This window comes from Oryctolagus cuniculus, chromosome 5, assembly GCF_051225735.1.
Source record: "Oryctolagus cuniculus isolate XC-2025 breed Fujian yellow rabbit chromosome 5, ASM5122573v1, whole genome shotgun sequence".
NCBI lineage: Eukaryota > Metazoa > Chordata > Mammalia > Lagomorpha > Leporidae > Oryctolagus > Oryctolagus cuniculus.
In genome coordinates this window covers 42,387,958-42,409,778 of record NC_142871.1, presented here as the reverse complement: position 1 = coordinate 42,409,778, position 21,821 = coordinate 42,387,958, and the positions used below count along the sequence as shown (strand labels likewise).

The following is a 21,821-nucleotide window of genomic DNA, read 5'->3' as shown; positions in this document are numbered from 1 at the left end:
GGGCAGACCTGGGAAGCTGGCCCAGGAACTCAGGATCTCCACAGCTTAAAAAGTTCCAACAGAATTTGCAGCCCCACCCCAAATCTGCTTGATTAAGATTGGTCAGGGTGTAATAAAGCAGAAAGGATTCTTCTTTTCCCCAAATTCTGGCACAGCAGAAAAATAAGCCTGCCATCTCTACTGCTTTTCTTCAGTATTTTTACTCCACAATATTTTTGCTATTGATTTATTTTAATTTTTTAAATTTTAATGATAGGCACAGAGACAAAGAAAGACTGATAAAGAGAGCTCCCATTCACTGATTCACTTCACAGATACCCACACTGACCCAGCAGTAGGCTGTGGCCAGAGCCAAGAGCCAGGAACACAACTCAGGTTTTTCTCATGGGTAGCAGAAACATGGTCACTGAAGCCATCATCTTCTGCCTCCCAGAGCCTGCATTATCAGGAAGTTGGAGCCAGGAGCCAGAGCTGGGCATTGACATGGAACGTAGGCATCTTAACCACAGGCTTAACTGCTGGGCTAAACACCTGCTCCACTACAGTATTTTAAATCACCTCATGACCCTTGCCCTTTCTCCTAAAATTATCTAACAATAAGGGAAGAGCATATATCCAATGATAGATCACATTTCCCTCTTTCTATATCTTTTCTTTTTAAACTTTAAGGTATATAAATTTCACACACACACACATAGATAGATAGATTATATAGATTTAGGAACATAGTGATGCTTCCCATCCTACAGGCACACAGGAAGATGCTCACTTTGCTGAGAAAATAAAAGACAAAATGTGGATTCTCAAAACTGTTTATCCCTTTAACACTATTTCCTACCTATTTTATTTGGCGTTTATATTTCCAGGATCCTTTTATTTGATTCTGAAATACTTCAATTATACAACAAACATTTGTTTTCCTGGAGATTGAGTAAAACAAGGTTCATTCCTTCAGGAACTGTCACATTTTCTTTCATTTTCAACTTATTTGCTTAAGTCTTCCCAGGACTTTCTCTCCCCATTAATGCTATTACATGTCATCTGCTGCCCTTGCAACACCCTCTTAAATTAGAAGTTTCATCATACTACCCAAAGGTCCTTCATTTTGGTGGAATTCCACTGAAAGCAAAATTCAATGGATTACAACAAAAGCCACAGTCATTCAAAACTCAAGGGGAAGTCAGGCTTCTGAGACTGTGAATGCCACTTCAAAAGAGCATAGAAAAGCCCCAAGATTGGGGCAAGATGGGCCAGGGTCATATTTCACAACTTTCAAAGACTACATTCCCAACTCCATCATCTAAAGCATCATTTATGCCTGCTCTATAAAATAATTTAAAGAAGGAAAAATTGCTTTGGCATCTTTCAACTTTTCATCCAAAGTCCTCTCACCCTCCATTTCCCCTCTGTGTCCCTCTCCTTGACCACCTCCTTTTCTCCAAACAACCTCAGAAGCTTTTTCTTAGGCTACTGTTTCCCAGCTTTGAGCTGAGAGATGGAATTTGGCCCATACCCCCAACCTCAGGGAAACTTTAGAGCCTTCAAATCCCCAAGCCTGCTCTAGAATTTAAATGCCTTCTCAAAATAGAAGAGAGTTGGATTTGTAACCTCTCTGTTGCAACCTGGACTTTCTTACCACTTTTCTTGAAACAGCCGTAGGCATTCTCTAGTTATTCATCATTCACTTGTTCCAAAGATGATCTGCTAGAGCATGGCAAGTCAAAATTATTTCCTTGTGACCACAATGTAGCTCCCTGCAATGAGCTAAAGCCACTTGAAGCTGATATGGGAACAGAAGTGACTAACTGGATGAGGGTACCACAATAACAAATGAGGTTTTCAAGGCAAGTTATTGGACACTGAGTTATCTCAGCATGCTTACAAATGATGGAGTAATTCCAAAAGCAGTCTCCTCATGCCTTTCCTTCCCTAACACTCCCTCAAATTGAGTGATGCCCACGAAATCAAAAAAGGGGATAATACATATAAATCTTTTTCATTTAATTTGTTGAGCAAATATTATTGAATTGCTACTGTGTGCAGGGTCTTGCCGATGAGCAAGGCATAGATAGCATGTTTTTTGGAGCAATATATGGAGGATGTGGAACTCATATGCCTCTCCTTACGCATCAAATTTTGCAAACTGATCTAGAAGCCACTGCTAGAAGCTCCTAGTAATATCTGCCTACCCTACTCCAAAATAATTTGGCCTGAGAATTGCATTTTTTTCAAATATTTTAATAGGTGAATCAAAATTAAGGCTGAATTTCTATGAAGAGTAAGTTCAGCATATTTACATTTGTCACTAAATTAACTGTTCTTCCTGATTTTATGAAAAATAGAAACAAGTTCAATATGACCCTGATAAATTGCAAAAAGGTTTAAGAGTATAGTTCAAAATGCAGTAGCTGATATATTGTGATGTATACAGAGATTCAAATAAAACAATAGAACCACATTAGTAGTGAAATAGGGTTGCTGAAAATAATAAGTGATAGCTATAAAAGTGTATGGTATCTTTAGCTAAGATATCACAGAATACCACGTTAAATAAGAGATTTGGTAGTTGTTTTTTGCCCCCAACCCCCGGCTGCAACTCCACGTTAGAATTATGTTTTCTTTCCTTAGAACGAAAAAGCTTCAGAGAAAAGAAAATGTGGCCCATGAAAGAAAAAGCAGAGTCAACTAGTACATCAGACTATGAAAGAGAGTAGAATAATATCAAGAGCTTTAGAATCATCAATTACTGCTGACACATCAGCAAACATATCCTGTCCCCTCCTGTCAATACAACTCAGAAGACAGTAGGGGTAAGAGAGGAAGCTCAGCCTAGTCAAACAAGGCTATCAACACCTTTTTGTGTGTCTCAGAAGAACAAAATTCTGAGACAAGTTCTTGGAGCAAATGGAAATGTATCCAAATGGAATCAAATGATAAATATTCTTTCTTTGGAATTCTTTCAGTTCTTCAATTCAACCAGCTGGAATGAATTTTCAAGTAGCATTCTGTTCAGCCTTTTGAAATGAAGGACTTTACTGCTAATTTGAAAGCTATATTTCATCAAAGATGAAGACAATGCTCTTGACTTAGTAATTCCCTATTTTTTTAAAAAAGACATTGGATGGCTATATACCATAAAAATATTCAGAACATGTATTTCAATCATGAGAAAATGAACTATGAATCTTCATAACTAAAGAGAAATGGGACAATTTAAATATCAATTTTATTCTGAGCTCAACATGAAGACTCACTATAACAGGAATACGAAAAGATAGTTTTTTTTTTTTAAATTGACTTTTAGAATAAACCATTAATGTAACTATGGTGTTTTGATTTTCTGAGGTAATTAATTAGATAAATCAATGAATTTGTCTTCTTCATTGTGTTACTTAAATATGTGTTATTGGAGTAGGGGAAGCATGATTAACTCAGAAGTATTTAGAGCAAGAAAATAAAAATTCACAAGGAAAAAATTCTTTTGAGGATCTATATTTTCAAACCAATTCACATTTACGTCTATAATTCAACTGGTTTAATAGTGATCTATTTATTAACATTGTTACATTTAAATTTTGAATTTAAACAAAATTAGGAAGACTTATCATGAAAAACTTGAAAAGTTTTTAAAAGAGATTAATTACAGCCAAATACTAAATAAATCATTTTCCAGACTTTTAAAATAAAGGTTAGATAGGTATTCTGAATGATAATTTTGAATTTTAGCTAAAATAGTTTTACTTATAGGTAATACAATTTATGTACTTTATATCTGCCACTATGGGAATGATAGGAATTGTCAAAGAAAGTATGTCACTATTTTTAAAATGTGTATTTAAATTGCTGAGAAAAAGGTGATATGAAGTAAATACAGTTGTACTCCATACTCCCAGGTTCCAATCTGCAGGCTCACCCAACTGGAGGATGAAAAACAAATTGCATCTGTATTGAATATGTACAGATTTTTTTGGTTATTCTCTCAACAATAAAGTATAACAACTATTTACCAAGAATTTACCTTAAGTTAAGTATTATAAGTAATCTAGAGTAGATTCAAAGAACCCAGGAAAGGGATGGCCTAGTGGTTGAGATATTGGTTAAGATGCCCACACTGCATATTATAGTGCCTGGGTTCATTTTCTCATTCCTGCTCCTTATTCCAGTTTTCTACCAATGCAGCCCCTGGGAGGCAACAGGCGATGGCTCAAGTAGTTGGGTCCACTCACATGAGAGATCTGGATTGAGTTTGTGGCTCCTAGCATCTGCCCAATCCAGTCCTGGCTGTTGTGTGTATTTGGGTAGTAAACCAGCTGATGGGAGCTCTATCCATCTGTCTCTCTTCTCTCTTCTCTCTCTCTCTCTCTCTCTGTACATGGAAGGATGCTTCTAACTTATATGCATATATCACATAAAGAACTCCATGAATTTGGTATTCTCAAGAGTCCTGTACCCAACATGTACCAGTACCCAACATGTACCAAGGGACAAATATATTTGATGTAAAAAATTTTATAGACTCACACGATAGTCTTAGCTTGAGATATGTAATGGTAGTCTAAAGCAGCATGAGGCTCCAGCAAGTGGGGGAGATGGGGTGGAGTGAAGGGGAATGGTAATGTATGTATGTTGCAATAAAAAAATGAACACCTTGGGCTCGTGTTGTGGCGTAGCAGGTGCAGCCACCACCTGCAATGCCAGCATCCCATGTAGGTGCTTGTTCATGTCCTAGCTGTTCGCCACTTCTGATTCAGCTCCCTGATAATGGCTTGAGAAAAGCAACAAAAGATGGACCAACTGCTTGGGTCCTGCTATCCACAAGGGAGACACAAATGAAGTTCCTGGCCTCTGGCTTTTGGCCTGGCCCAGCCTACTCCTAGCCAGTGTGGACATCAGGGGAATGAATCAGCAGATGGAAGATCTCAGTCTAACTCTTTCTCTTTCTCTCTGTAATTCTGACTTTGAAATAAATAAATAGATTTTCAAAAAATGAACACCTTAATTTATTTATAGTAGTCATTAATACTCTGAAAAATTTAGGTCCAAACTGAAGATTTTAAGAACACTTGACAATGCTATTCATAAGCTTTCTCTCTGTCTCTCTCTCTCTCACTGTCCACTCTGCCTGTCAAAAAAAAAAAAAAAAGTCTTTGAACTACATCACTCTCTAAATTTTGGAAGATAAACAGCAAAATCCTCATTATGTAAGTTCATAACAGTATATAAAACAATCAAGATATCCTATGCAATGTAATTTTCCTTAAAGGAGAAATAATATTCAATCCATAACCTAATCATGAATTTTATGTCAAAGGAGTGAATAAAATTTGACTAGATTTAATAAAAGAAGTTGACAAACACATTCTTTGACATCAAGTGAAAAATTCAAATAATTATACCTATCCAATATATCAACTGCTGAAGCCCCACAAGTTATTTTGAAACACATTATGCAAACATGCTTCAATCAAGAAATTTTGAACATGTCAATTAATGTGCCTGATTTGGTTTACAAGGGCTTTGTGATCTGACCTTAATGTGATGGATAGAATTTCAAAGTTACACTGAAAAAAAGACACACTAAAATTATTTCAAAAGACCTTTTAATCAAAAGGCAGTTTATTCAAGATAAATAAATTCCATATTAAATTTAGAATACTTACTGTAATATCCTGCTGTATATTTAGAATATTTTATAGTAAAATACAAGAAACACTTTACTTTTATAATGGGTAGGTGGTAAGTACTGCCAATAGTTAAAGTCTTTGCATACTTTCTCCTCTTTGCACTTCTGTTTTTTTTAAATGCTGATGATTTATAATAGGAAGACATCCTAGTATGCAATATCCAATATCTTTAACAGTTTCTTTTGGACTCCAGCTAGTATTCTTTTTAAATGCAAGCAAGAATTCCAGGCTGGGGTTCAGTGCAGCAGAAACAATGAGTTTGAATGGGGTTAACCTTGGGTGAAAGGGTCATGGAAACTTCTGTTAGGACACAGAACCAAAATTCAAAATTTCAGATTCTGAATCCTCAGTGAATAATGAACTTATTTAAACAACAGATGAAAAACATCTGTAAAAGCTTAACTAAAATAGTTAATTCATTAAGAGAGTATTTGATTTGGCCCAAGAAAATTTATTAGACTTAAAAGCACACTGTTAAAATAATGATTTCAAAAATTGTGATTATTGATATTTATGATGTTTGCCATAAGTTGAAATGATGTATAATTGAATTGTATTCAACTTCAGTGGGTTTTAAAAAATTTGAATTCATATAGTTTTTCTTTCTCTTTTTCTATAATAAATACTTTATAACAAAATATAAGAATATCTGATAATTTCACTAGGGGTTTTAGCAATGAAATGCTGGTATAAATAGTATAATATACATTAGTCCTGTCTTACCCACAGCCTCACTTTCCACAGTTTCATTAATTCAAGGTCAACTCTCGTTGAAAAATAGTAAATTGAACATTCTAGAAATAACCAATTCATACATTTTAAAATGTTCTGAGGATTGTGATTAAATACCATGCCATCCCACTCCCTTCTGCCTGGGCTGTGAACCATCCCTTTGTCCTGCTTATCCACACTGTATCTCCGACCTGCCCATTTCTTACTAAGTAGCCACCTCAGTTATCCAATCAGATGTCACTGTATCATAGCACTTGAGTTCGAAAAGCCCTCATTGTATTTAAACAGCCACAAAGCACAAGAGTCTGAGGCTGGTGTTTTATTTTGCAGTGTACTGTTATCATTGCTCAATTTTATTAGTCATTATTGTTCATTTCTTACTATGCCTAATTTATAAATTGAACTTTACCATATGTAGATATATATATATGTATGTAGACCTCTGGTTCAGGCATCCATTGGGGGTCTTGATTATATTCATTGTGTATAAAGTGGGGACCACTGTATAAATATTTCTAAATTAAATATATATCACCCCTTTATATACTTCAGGGTGTGGAAATACTGAAAAATAAATAGATTTGTAGCAATTTAAGAGAGATGGAGAGAGACAGAGAGAGAATGAATGAGGTAGCTGCATGGTGCTAACACCAAACATCTATCCCAAAATGTTGTTGTTGGATTCTGTGATGCCCTGGACATTCAGATTTCAAGAGCTAAGTAATTCTATTCGACACTTTGATTTCTGTAAGACTTCTTGTTTTAAAAAGTTAGTCCACACATAGGCAATCTCCATGACTGTTTTTTTGAAAGAAAGCAAGGATGGCATGTCATGTCGTGCTCAGTTGAGCTGTAATGTTGAGGCAAAGGGTACCATGGCTAAGAGCCCTCCTCTTCCTCATCTGTAAGACAAGGGCTAACTAGAACTCACAGACATGATTCTCTTTCTTAGAATTATGCCTGGGACATAAAAGTTTTCATTGAATTTTAGTTATTACTCTTCCTGTTTTTAAAAAGAGACCGCACAAATCATCCTCGCCTTGATTGTTGGAACAGCAAGCTTGAGTTAAGGCAAGGAAGACTGGAAGCTGCATTCCAGGTAGATCAAATACAGGGGCTTGGCAAATGTGCTGGTGGATCCAGGGTGACTAGGCGGAGAAGCAGGAGCTGGGTCTCAGAGGACAAGGCTTTGGAGTGACATGTTGAGACACGTGGGCTTCCCTGCTTTTCTCTCCTCAAATTTATACTTCGTGTTTTACAGGGCCATCTTTTTTCTGAGTTCCCAAGAGAACACAATGCATACAGATTGCATGTCTTAAATTGGCCCTTTTCAATTGGTGGCAAAATGCAATTTCAATCTTAATATATTTTTGAGATCACAGTTTCTGCAACAGAGGGTGCAAGGTAATATTCTGAATTAACACTTAGTAGATTATTTCATAATATACCAAATTATGTTTATTTGAATAATTGATCACAAGCATCTTGAAAGTTAACAGAAAACAGAGGAATTGATTCCTGCATAAACCTGCAGAGGAAATAATGGATGTAACTTTAAATTTCAATTTGAAGAAATTGCCTGCCTATTAAAAAACATCAATTCTTTGACATATTTATTATATTTGTTATAAACACTAGGTTGAAACTATAGCAAGGGGAATAAGTATTTCTGTTTTTTTAAAATAAACAGGTGCTAAAGGGGTAGATGCACTTCTCAAGTCAATTCCATTTGGTTATATAGAGCTGAGAAGGACATTTGGCCTTGACGGCTTTCAGCTCCCTTCTTCACTGCAAGGTCAGGCTGTCCTGTGTTTGTAAGTTCAAAGGCCTTTCAATATTTATCTCCACAACAGCTCATAATTTCGCTCTTTAAAAAGTTGCAATGTAACAATTCACCTTCCTTGTACATTTTCCAAGTGATATCTTAATTTTTAAAAATGTGCTCTCTACATAAAATTCAAGTGCAACTCTGGATCCAGAGATCATCAGATTAACCACCTTTGCACACCGTTTATGCTTTTATAGAAGCTATAACATCATGGGCTTCAAATGGAACTCCATTCCACACCAAATAAGGAGGAAAGACTTAACAATTTTTTATCATTTTAATAGGGATTATTTCTTAATTGGTTTGACTCATAGCATCAGTGACAGTTAACCCTCAGTCTAGAATGTGGGATACATTTTTAGCTTTTCTGAGAAAAATTACAACCTAGTTTGTGTTGGAACGTGGAGCTACTGAAAGCTCAATGGCTCCCCTTAGTGGCACCTTACAAAATATTCACCAAAAAAAGCCCCTTTTATGAAACAATTTTATAAAAATAACCTATGGGCTGATTATTTTTAAACATCAAGAAAATTGCTAACTGACTTTCATAATTTTACTAATTAACAAAAAATTAATTAGACTTATAATTCTAGAGAAAGTTTTCTTTTTATTCATAACTCCATTAAATTTAAAAGAGCCGGTGCCGCGGCTCAATAAGGTAATCCTCCACCTTGAGGCGCTGGCACACCGGGTTCTAGTCCTAGTCGGGGTGCCGGATTCTGTCCCAGTTGCCCCTCTTCCAGGCCAGCTCTCTGCTGTGGCCAGGGAAGGCAGTGGAGGATGGCCCAAGTTCTTGGGCCCTGCACCCCATGGGAGACCAGGAGAAGCACCTGGCTCCTGCCTTCAGATCAGCACGGTGTGCCGGACGCAGCACGCTGGATGCGGCCGCCATTGGAGGGTGAACGAATGGCAAAGGAAGACCTTTCTCTCTCTCTCTCTCTCTCTCTCTCTCACTGTCCACTCTGCCTGTCAAAACAAAAAATAAAATAAAATAAAATAAATTTAAAAGAGTATAGAGGGTCTGGCGCTGTGGCGTGGCAGCTAAAGCCACTGCCTGCAGTGCCGGCATCCCATATGGGCACCTGTTCAAGTCCCAGCTGCTCCACTTCTGATCCATCTCTCTGCTATGGCCTGGGAAGGCAGTGGAGGATGGCCCAAGTCCTTGGGCCCCTGTACCTGTGTGAGAGACCTGGAGGAAGCTCCTGGCTTCCGGCTTCGGATTAGCCCAGCTCTGGTTGTTGTGGCCAATTGGGGAGTAAACCAGTGGATGCAAAACCTCTCTCTCTCTCTCTCTCTCTCTGCTTCTCCTTCTCTCTCTGTACAAGTCTGGCTCTCAAATAAATAAATAAATCTTTTAAAACAAAAAGAGTATTAAACATCTATGGTTCTATTTTCACTTGGTACTGCTTTCCCAGGCCATAGCAGAGAGCTAAATCAGAAGTGGAGCCGCTGGGACTCAAACCAGCACTCATCTGGGATGCTGGTGCCACAGGTGGAGGCTTAGCCTTTTTGGCACAGCGCCAGCCCCTTGAACAGGTTTTAAAAAGGCAACTTGCAATGAATTTTCATTTAATACCTGGGTATCAATTTAAAATATACCTAATTAGAAAACTTATCTTAAAAATTAGTAGTTATATGTTAAAAAATATATGTCCATGGGGCCAGCGCAGTGGCTCACTTGGCTAATCCTCTGCCTGTGGCGCCAGCATCCCATATGGGCTCCAGGGTTTAGTCCCAGTTGCCCCTCTTCCAGTCCAGCTCTCTGCTGAGAGCAGTGGAGGATGGCCCAAGTTCTTGCACCCTTACACCCATATAGGAGACCAGGAAGAAGCACCTTGCTCCTGGCTTTTGATCAGCGCAGCACTGGCTGTAGAAGCCATTTGGGGAGTGAACCAACAGAAGGAAGACCTTTCTCTCTGTCTCTCTCTCCCTCACTGTCTATAACTATACCTCTCTAATGAAAAAAAAAATAAAAATAAAAAAATATGTCCACTAGGAAAAAAATGAAAGAAATTAAATAAGTAATGTGTTTTGAAATAAATTTTGAAAGTATATATTTAAGGAAACTATGTATTCTATTGTACTACAGCTGTAGATGTGGTTCTTAAATGTCAAAATAAACTGGTTATTAACTTCAGGTTCGTGGGCCCTCATAAAAACTGCTAAAACATAATCTCTAGGAATAAGACACAAGCATCTGCATTTTTTTAAAGGCATCTGTGTCTGGAACTTGACCTTCAGTTGCTAGGATGTGCTTAATATGTATATGAAAATATAGTTGGATTCATAGAACATCATTTTAGAATCTCAAAAATGTCAATTACCTATGTAATTATAGTAGTTTGCAACAAAACCTTAGACAATATGTGCTCATTCAAAAATCAAGCCTCAAATAGAAATACCAGCCATTAACTATATTCCCTCTATGGATTCATATTACTTATAGCAATTTTCTGAAATAGAAAATATGGTCACATGTCAGAATATCCTATTGGCCTTTTCTAAACCAGTCCTAGGAACATCAAAACCTTGCCCTGCTTTCAGATTGTGATACTTGCCCTTCTTCAGTCTTTGGTACCACTGATCCTCAGGAAAAACTCCTAACATGGCAACTGAGTCTTGTTACATCTTTCCAACTTCTCTGGGTAATATCCTATATATAGACTCTGATCAAACCAGGGAAGTCTACGTTCAGGGCCCCAGGTGCACCATGTCCTTGCATGCCGTCATGCCATTGGCATATTGTTCACTGCCTGGCATGCCCTTCTTTCTTCATCAGCCTGGCACGCACTGTCATTCTTTTAGTCTCAGATCAAACATCATCACACATAGGAAGTTTGATCCATCTCTGTTCAAAAAGTTCGATGCTTTCGCGGCTGTGCTGCCAGTAGTATCTTGTTTATGCCTCCGTTTTAGTATTAGCATGTGACTATAATTATATCTCATCTCACACTTTTGGCATGAAATAAGGGCTCAATCCATGTTTGTGTAATGAGTTAAGAACATTCGGTTTCATTTGTCCCGTGATTAACACATGTTAGGTACTGTGCTCAGTGCTCTACAAGCATTTCATCCAATCCTTAGAAAGTTTCACAAGTAGCAATGATTATTAATATTTTAAAATATCAGACAGCTAATCCTGAGAAATATTAACAGCTTGCTAAAGGTCATGAAACTAGGTGGTGGCAGACATAGAATCTGAACGCAGAGTTTCCCTGACCCTAAACACAATGTTCTTAAATGTAACAGCGTGGTGCTTCTTTGCAAGGCTTGTGTGTTAGCCATTTTCTGCTGCTATAAAAGAATACCACGAACTGAGTAAATTATACAATGGCTTATTTGGCTTATGGTTCTGGAGGCTGGAAGTCTAAGAGTCTGGAGTCAGCATCTGGTAAGGGCCTCTGTGCTGCATCATGACATGGCAGGTCAAGCAAGCATGAAAAACAGAAAAACGAAATCAGGCTGCACCTATCCGTTTTATGGGGGAACCCATTCTTCTAATAACTAACCCATTCCCTTGGTAATGGCAATAATCTCTTCCCAGGGGCAGAGCTCTCATGACCCAGTTACCTCCTGAAGGTCACACATCTTAATACTGTTACAACATCAATTACATTTCAACACCAGCTTTGGAGGGAACACTCAAAACAAAGCAGGCTCAGATTTTACTTGATTGTTAATGGCATTTTCTCTTTGATGGTTTCCACTCAAACATTACCCTCATTGCTGGACCTTCGAGGGAAGATGACAATTTTTTAATCATTGGAATGCTCTACAACCCAGATAAGGCACACATGTGCCTATGGGTGTACACAGGTACTCACACACACTCAGTGAATGGCAAAACACACATATATGTGAGATAGTTATATAAAAAAGCTTATTTTGCAAAATTGCCCCAAAATGTAAAAATTGCTATTAACCACATCAATGAAAAGTCACCAGAATAGAAAAAGAAGTCTCCTTTAATGAAAACCTTACAAAATTCTCCCAAATTGCATGTGATTTTTAATGGACTACAGCCACTTTCTGCATTTCTATTTCATTTCTTGGACAAGAGGAAAATATATTATTTATGCAGAAGCATAGTTAGGGTTTCCAACCACTAACACATGGCCTGTAAAAAATAATAATCCATTTTTCTATTGTGCAATAGTCCTGTGTTGGGCAGCAACAATGAACAATGTGCTAGTTTCCTGTTACTTTACCAGAGCCTCCTCTTTCACTCACTGCCCAGACTAAATAGTTACTCCTTGGATAATAAAGCTATAATACTGAGTTTCAAGCTACTTCCAAAATTGTTCCTGCCTGTCTTAAAAAATAATCATATCAGTTTGCTAATAAGCAGAAATACACTGCAAGTTGAGGATGTTGTCACAAGTGGCTAAAAATTATATAAATCAATCTGTGACCAAGGAAGAAACAATATATTTCTTATGTTTCTAAAACATTATGGTTGGGATCACAGCTGTAAGATGTTGGACCATGATCAAGAGAACAATGTCAAACACTAAACTTCTGGATGATTTCCATAAAAATAACATTTTGTTTGGGGTCAGTAGTTTTTATGGAACTTTGGAATGATTTGTGCTGACAATTTTTTTGGAGTTGAACTTGAACACCTCCAAAATGCTCCTTAAAATGGAAATATTATGTAATCTAACCTTTACAGCCATCTTTTTCTGAAATTCAAGCACAGGCCATGAGATCCAGTGTTTCTCTCTTTCAGTTTGTACAGCTTTATGAAATTTAGATCATACTAGATATTCAGGAAGGTGAATTTATTCTTCAATTTTCTTTGCTTAGTGACTACATTCAAGTCAGCATTTCAAAGGTATAGTCATTAAATACAGCATCAACAAAGGGCCCTGGATTCCCTCTGCAGAAATCTCACCGGCCCAGCAACATTGTTTTAAGTGGAAAAAAAAAGGAATTGCAAAGTCAGTGTTTAAGTAGCTCATTATAGTCTTAAGAGTTGACTCTGTTTGCCATTCATCTCTAAATATCCTCCAAAACCTGATGGACATTTTGCTTCACCTTGGTCTGAATTCTCATTTTTGTTAACTGTGTTTTTCGAGTACAGAAACTTGGAGGTGTGTTATGTTGAATCCAACAAAGTAAGTTTTCATAAAGTAAATGAAAGAGTTTGTAAATAAAGTCTCATGACAAAGCTGGTTGTGGCATAAAATCATTAAGCCAAGAAGACTGTGTTGGCCTACTATACAAATGCAGTATTAATAATATTGCTCCCTAGGATTCTGTAACTAGAGCTCAAGAAAAGAAAAAGCCAAACCGCCAAATTTAATATTTGCAGCCTGTTTCAAAATGTGAAAATATTTTGGTTCTCTCATGCAAATAATTTCCCCAAAATGCTTTTGTCCCAAGTGACTTATTATAGAGACTAATTTCAAATTTTGTATGGCTCAGTGTGTAGGGATGTGAATTCACAATTTGTTCTACATTGAGGAATAGCTGGTCTTTAGTTTTCATAATTTTCATTTAAGTAATTTCTCATTGTATATATGTGCTAATTGATGTTACAAGCCCTCAGGAATTTCTTAGTACTGTAAAGTACTGTAAAGTGTTTCCATGATAATAAAACATCTCCTTACTTTACTCTTTAAAAATACATAAAAACATTCATCCAATTTGGTGTCAGGCTCAGGTGCTTTGATCATATTACTGTCTCCTGAAATTCTCAGTGGTTCTCCAGTTTCAACAGAATAAAATTCAGTTCATCACCTGGTTCTATATTAACTATAGTATTCCTTCTCCCATCAAAATTTGTAGTCATGTTTATTCACTTCTAAAAGGGAATAGTGTCAGTTTGATTTAAGCCCATGATTCAAGAGCCTCCATGGAATCCAATAAATACTTAGTTATTTGATCACTAAAAACACAAATTCTTTACCCTTATGGCTTATAACACATATTTATTGATAAGTGATAGTCACCATCACCCATCAGATAAATTGCAATGTAAATGAATTTCAAATTATAAATATTTGTTACTTATTCTAGTCTTCAACCAGAATTATTCTTTTCATGTTCATTATGCAAATCAATTATCTTCTCTTAGATGACATGCAACTATCTCAACAGACTGCAAGTATATAGCTCCTTCTGGAAAAATCTGACTTGAAAATGATGCTTTAAATAAGAATCAGATAAAATATACATATCAATAAATGCTTAAATAGCAAGACAACTTTCTATGTTCAAAAGTTTCTATTAAATATGTATAAATATCTGTAAACTAAATTTCAAATCAACAAGGTAGAACTCTCTAAAGTTCAAACTGTCATGAATTGTTTGGTTTGTTATATTTTATAGTTTTCATATTTATGTGGTTTAGAATATAGCCTAGACTGAACAGAGTCGTTGAATGAATGATTTATATAGTATATGTTTAGCATCCACAAATATGCTATGCAAACTAAGAAAAATTTAAGTCTTTTCTTAAAAAAAAAAAACTTAGGTTAGAACATGACTTAATGTAGTTTTTAAAGGAGTATTTTTTTTATTTCAGGAAAAAAAGGAAGAGAGAGGAAAAGAAAAAAGCTTAATAAAGAAGAAAATAAGGAAGCAATACCTGACAATAAAAGTCTGGAATCCAGCAGAGAAACTCCAGAACAGCGAGAACACAAAGACAAACAGCAGCAGAAGAAGCGAAAAGTCCAAGACAAACAACAGAAATCGGTATCAGTCAGCACTGTGCACTAAAGGGTCCCATGAGATTGCTATAGACTCATGATGCTGCTATCTCAAACAGATGCCCAGGACAGGTGTTCTAGCCATTAGGACCACAAACGGACAACATATCAGTTACTGCTCTGTCTAAACAACATTCCAGATAGTTGCTATATTCTTCCTTACAAGCATAGTAAACAACAAAGAGCAAAAGTTCAAAGAAGGGATACTTTCCAATGGTTATCTTCTGTGCTTCTGCGCATTTTTAAAAGACAAGAATTTTGTGTATAATGATCAATAGGCTGTAAGATGTAACAACGTAATGACATCTGGAGAAGAAACATCTTGTTCCTATAAAAATATTTGTTCAATCTATTATCTTAAGAAGCAAAAGATAATTCTGCAAATTCAAAGATGCAGTATCCCTTCAAAACAAATAGGAGATCAGGGGAGAGAAACATCATTGAAGAGACCGTGTTGTTTTGATCCAGGAGGTCTAGATCTCTTAGGGCACTCCTGGCATTTGGAATCACAGGATTCAAACATCACAGAAACAACGGTTTTAAGATTAGTTCTATTGTCCTCATCCTGTACTTCTGCAAGAAACATGAGAGTGTATGCCACAGTTAAATATACTGTATGAGATTGGAGAAGGCAAAATGTGGAAGAAATCATAGAGTTGGAGATTACTTTTGTGCTTTTCAAAACAGTGAAGGGTCGGGACCACCTGGAACAGGTCTCCAATCTATGTCAGCACTATAACATTCAGCCTCTGATACCCCTTGAATTATATAAGTCTGTAAACATGTGCCTGTAACTTACTTCCAAAAGCAAAATCATACTTATTAGAAGAAAATTCTGATTTCATAGAAAACAAAAAATAGAGCAAGGGGAGTATAATACGTTTGCCAAGTTTTGTGTTTTCTTTTTCTCTCAATGGGGGAAAACAATTTTATGACCTGCTCCATGGTCCACCTGGAACTAAAAGGGATACTACTTTCTAACAAGGTGTATCTAGTAGGGGAGAAAGCCACCACAATAAATATATTTGTTAATAGTTTTTCAAGTTCTGTTCACTTTGTTTTATTGCTTGCTCTATTGGGAAATTGTTACTCTTAGACACTCATGAATCAAGAAAAAGAATTCTGCTAAACCAGGAACCTATGTCCTATGTCTATGTAATTAAGAACATATGAACATTTCTCTGTGTTTTGAATTCACCTTTATCTGAACAGATGGAGATATATTTAGAAGGTATTAGGAGACAGTGATTCAAACTTTATTTTATTATACAAGATTCTAGTTATAGATGCATGGGCCTACCTAAATGGTTTCATTGCTCCCCCCTCATAGCTTAGAAATTAGCATCTTTTCTTGTATGTTGGTTCCTCCTAGATCTTCAACACTTAGCCTTTTCTTCTCCATATTTTCTCAGTCTGTGGATCTCTTTTGGGGATTGAAGTCACCCTAGCTGAAGCCCTACCTGTGTTTCACAGAGGACACAGCCAGTCCAGTACAGAAGGAGGCATCCCTGAATGTGCAGTGTGCGATCTCGTGACCCACCATAACCTTCCTGTTGCAATGGAAGGATACACAGCTGCTCTGTCCACCAGGCCTCCTAGTCCTGTCAAGATCACTGCTTGCTGAAGAACTTGCAATGAATCCGACTTCTCACTGCCTGGCTCTGGGCACTCTCTCTGCCAACTGTACTGTTCATGTGGACTGCTTGGCTTAATTGGGTTTCCATCTCTCTTTTCCTCTCCCAAGATATAAAAATTTATCATGATGTATTTGTGTTTCTTACTCTAGTGTTTCTTTACTTGTCCACATGGGATGAACATTTCAACTACAACTATTCCCAAAATATAAAATAATGCTATCTTCAACTAAAACATATGCTACCAAGGAGAAACCAATCTTATCCAACAGAATTATGTGAAGCAGAAGTAAGGTCCCATGGTTTAGAACTTTCAAATGATTCCACACACCATCTTTGTCCTCAGTGTTATCTAATCAAGTATAAATAACAAAATTATGTTTGCATATCTTTCTAACATTTTCTTTATTCCTTCAACAAGCACTTACCAGGAAGTTCTACACCTGCATGTACAATGCTGGAAATGAGATAAACAAACAAGGACAGGGTGGGCATTGTGGCACAGTGAGTTAAGCTGCTGCTTCGGATGCCCTGTCTCCGGATTAGAGCTGGGGCAACTCCACTTGTGAACCACCTTCCTGCTCATGCCTCTTATGAGGCATCAGATGATGGGTCAGTGTTTGACACCCTGCCACTCAGATGGAGTTCTGGACTCTTGCTTTCAGACTAGTCCAGCTCTGGCTGTTGCCAGCATTTGAGGAATGAACCAGTAGATGGAAGATTCTCTCTCTCTCTCTCTCTCTCTCTCTCTCTCTCTTTTCTCTCTTCTCTCTTCTCTCTTTCTCTTTAACTGAATCAACTTGCATACTGTTGTCTATCTATAGTTTTTAGAATCCCTTCCTAATTCTTTCTGAACAGCCATCACCCGCATTTTCTCCACTCCTCCCTGATCTTCTTACAAGAGTGCATCTGACAAGGAAATGTGGCCAATTTGTTTTCTCTCTTTCTCCCTCTCTCTATCTCTTTTTTTCTCTCTATCTGTATGTGTGTGTGTTTCAAGTAGATGAAAATAAACATTTTTTAAAAAACAGGGACACAACAATGGTGACAATTAACTCTGTCTTCCCATATGGTCCTCCACACAATGGCAAAAGATTACAATACTTAATACAAAACTTAAATAACTTAAATAAAGGTAGAATTATTAAAAGGAAAAAGAAATGAAAACTAACATTAGTCTTCATGCATCAGGTAAAATGTAAATGGAAACAAAGATAACATCTTTTTTTAAATAAAAGACTTGAGAATAGAACCACCATGTATAGGGAAAAGCGCAGAAAAATTCAATTTATACTGAACTGAAAGTCACAATAATCATTTGCAATTGCTTTACAGTTTCTTAAAGAACTCCCCTCAGTTTGCTTAATATTCTTGCTAATTTTTCAGCTAAATCAGCATCAATTTTTCAAAAAATTAAGAACACCAAGGAAGGGACTTGCTTTAAAGATAACAAAGGTGACATTAAGAATCTCCTTCTAACAGGACGAACACTACCTAAAAATTGCATAAGAGTACCTATTCAGTCTGGTGTAATAGTCTACATATTTGAGATACAATGTGGGATGACTCAGAACACTGATATAGATGGTCCAGTATGAAGAGAGGGAAACAAATTTTCCATATTTCCTTGTCAGATGCACTCTTGTAAGATCAGGGAGGAGCCGAGAAAATACAGGTGGCTGTTTAGGAAGAATCAGGAAGGAATTCTAAACACTATATTTAGACAACAGTGTGCAAGTTGATGCAATTAAAGAGAAAACAGGCAACTTTTAAAATATATAGCTGGCCACAGGTCTTTGAGAATTCAAGAAGACAATCAACAGTAGACAAGATCCAAAAGTTGCCTCAGGCAAAGTTTAGGACCTAGGCATTCTTCCTAATGGCTCTGAACAGGCAAAAAGCATGAAAGTAGTTCTGTTTTTTTAAAAAAAAAAAAAAAAGACAAAGATTTTCTGCTTCTCCATATCAATTACCTTCAAAGTTTCAGGGAAAAATAAGAAGCAAAACAAAAACAAAAAACCACTGATGGTAAAGAGAAGACTTCTACCCACATTCTGACTTTGGAAAATACTACTTTTATCATTTTCCCTTTTATGAACAATCTTGGGGCATTCCTGAAAAATAGGGGTCCAGTGGCTATGAGAACTCTTAACTTCAAGTAATTTTCAAATGGGAACTAGAGAATTTGAAATTCCCCAATAGGGCGTGTGTGGGGAAAATGAGGGAGGACTTTTATACCTAAAGATTTAAGAAGTTAGAATATGGATGATAGTAAAGGCTCATTTACGAACGAAGAGTTAGGATGCTTCAAAGAAAATTCTGGTAGAGAAAATAGGAACAGTGAATCCTGCGGTTCTCAGCCCACCCGTAACATATCCTTAAGCACATGAAATCATTCAGTTTTCAAACTGGCAAACCTGCCAATGAGCAGAATCTCATTATTAACTTGTGGTAAAGTTCAGACACTAGTCACAGAAAGCACTAGCTTTCTGCTCTGATTCTGCCTCTGAGATCTGGAAAGCTGTTCATGGTAACAGATGGTAGGTGAATTCTTGGTCCTAAGAAAGAATTGAGAGAGTGCAGCAACAGAAATCTGTCTGGTTGGTGCTCCTGCCCTGGTCTTCAGATTCTGCTTGATGACTGAGAGGAAGCCTCTTCTGTTGTCAGGATATCCAGGTTATGGTCCCAAGAGTATAACCATTGTTACATCACTTAACTGCTCTAAATTTCCATTTCTCATGTGCAACAAGAAAGAGGGGAACTGTAGATGACCACTGTAATCCCAAGCAAGGGAAAATATGACATTCTTATCCATATAATGGATACTCATTAGGGACAGTTAACTGTATTTTCCCCAAAATGGAAATGTATAGGCTGTCAGAGAACACAGATTTAACTCAACTGCTTTGATATTGCTGAATTAAAAATTGTTGATGTTAATGGCTATTAAAATATTGAAATGGGGGCAAGCATTTGGCCTGGCTGTTAAGATACCCTTGTCCCATATGGGAGTGCCTGGGTTTGAGTGACAGGTCTAGCTCCTGATTCTAATTTCCTGCTAATGCAGAACCTAGGAGACAGTGGTGATGGCTCAAGTAACTGGGTCTCTGCTATGCACAAAAGAGACCTGGATTAAGTTTCCAGCTCCTAGCTCAGCTCATGCTGGACAGGGGCCACTGTAGGCATTTGGGGAGTGAACACCCATGTGGGACGGCACTCTGTGCCTTTGTCCTTTTTCTCCTGTCTCCTTTCCAAATAAAGAGAATATTTTAAAAATACATTTAATTGAATAACCGTGGAAGGAAAATAATATACAAATACATATTAATGGTGAAAAGAGAGACTGCCCCCGACAAAAGGAAATAACAAAGAAATAGGAAGTGCACCACAGCTGGAGTTAGAACTCATTAACGCCTCAATTCTGCGGCTAGCTGGTTGTAACTTGTGTGACATTGGACAAGGTATATGGTATCTCAGAGCTTCTGTTCATCACTGAAAAATGCAAATAACAACATCTATTTTTGCAAGATTGTTACAACAATTAGAACGTTAATTACTCAACATAGTATGGGGCTGGGATTGTGCAGTGGGTTAATCTGCCACCTGTGACAACCAGCATCCCATAATAGAGTCAGTTGGAGTCCTGGTTGATCCACTTCCAACCCAGTTCCCTGCTAATGTACGTGAGAGAGCAGCATAGGAAAACCCACACACTTGGGCTTCTGCCACCTACCTGGGAGACCTGGATGTAGTTCCAGGCCCCTGGCTGTCACCTGATCCAGCCCTACTCTTTGTGGGCCACTTGGGAATTGAACCAGGGGATGAAAGATTTCTATCTTCTTTCTGTCTATCTCTCTATATATATAATTCTATCAAATAAATAAAATAAATATTCTAAAACTATGGTAATAACTTCTGTATATAAATATCAATAAAAAAGATTAATTCCACCAATCACATATTTATATCAATTTTATTTCTAGATTAATGACATGATAGTTTCCATATAAGTGTGCATACTTGGTAACTTCACAGAATAAGTACACATGTTACAATCAGGGAATGAAAGGAATAATAGTAACTAAAATGTAAATAACGATTTTGCCTTGGATCCTCTTAAAATTAAGAAATTACTTATTCTTAAAAGTATGTATTTTAGTAAGTAAGCATAAGTAAATACACCCATCCACTCCATAGATATATTTTAATAGCAGAAAAGAAATATGAATAGGTTCTTTCTCAATAAAGTTGCTACTATTTTTAGGCGTATCATGGGGAAGACACTTCTTTCTAAGGCTGGTTTGTTATAGGGTATAACATCTTCGAATGTAAAGGGAATTCATCTGGAATCCATCCTCCACTGAAAGGATATGATAAATAAAACCAGTGTTCAGATAAATTAAGACTTTTTCCCACTTCAAGCAATAAAACTTCATCTTACTAACTTGGTGTATTATCATTTGATTCCAAGAATTCTTATAAAAAGAAAAGCAAAACATAACCAATGTTTGCACCTCCTTTATGCTCGCTGCATATGCTTGACTAAATTATATTATGTAATTATAACTGAAGCCTTCCAAGGTTGCTAGTGATGTCCTCGTTTTACAAATGAGGAAAACGAGGTACACAAGTACCTAAACTCACACAATCAGTAACCAGTGGGCCTGGAAGTCACATCCAGCTCTGGGTGGCTCCAAAACCCATGATCCTTCCCCTTTATTATTGAGGTTCAACTGATACAGTAGCTTTTGTAGTTTAAATCAGTCACTATTTAAGCTACCTTTCACTTCTATAACAAACTGATCTCAAGCAAGAGCTAGATTTGGTCAACCAACTTAACTTCTTAAAAAATTTGAAGTGCAGGCCAGTGCCGGGACTCACTTGGCTAATCCTCTGCCTGCGGCACCGGCACCCCGGGTTCTAGTCCTGGTTGGGGTGCCAGATTCTGTCCCGGTTGCTCCTCTTCCAATCCAGCTCTCTGCTGTGGCCCCGGAAGGCAGTGGAGGATGGCCCAAGTGCTTGGGCCCTGCACCCACATGGGAGACCAGGAGGTAGCACCTGGCTCCTGGCTTTGGATCAGTGCAGCATGCCAGCTGCAGCACGCCGGCTGTAGCAGCCATTTGGGGGGTGAACCAACAGAAAAGGAAGATCTTTCTCTCTGTCTCTCTCTCTCTCCCTCTCTCTCTCTCTAACTCTGCCTGTCAAAAAAAAATTTAAAGTGCAAGTACTT

The 21,821-nt window shown here is 37.3% G+C and overlaps 1 protein-coding gene across 3 annotated transcripts in view; it reads left to right on the top strand.

Annotated features, from left to right (window-relative positions):
* Nucleotides 1-16,724, top strand: part of RSPO3 (R-spondin 3) — an 87,358-nt gene extending 70,634 nt beyond the window's left edge. For 2 of the 3 annotated variants that reach the window (XM_051854359.3, XM_089332737.1), the window contains exons 5-6: nt 14,774-14,943; nt 16,370-16,724. In XM_051854359.3, the coding sequence (XP_051710319.1) occupies nt 14,774-14,943; nt 16,370-16,405 (206 nt within the window). In that variant the 3' untranslated portion in view covers nt 16,406-16,724. Of the gene's footprint in view, nt 1-14,773; nt 16,001-16,369 lie in introns of those variants that run through there. The other variant, XM_002714805.6, reaches the window with a different exon arrangement.
* Nucleotides 16,725-21,821: the final 5,097 nt, after the last annotated feature.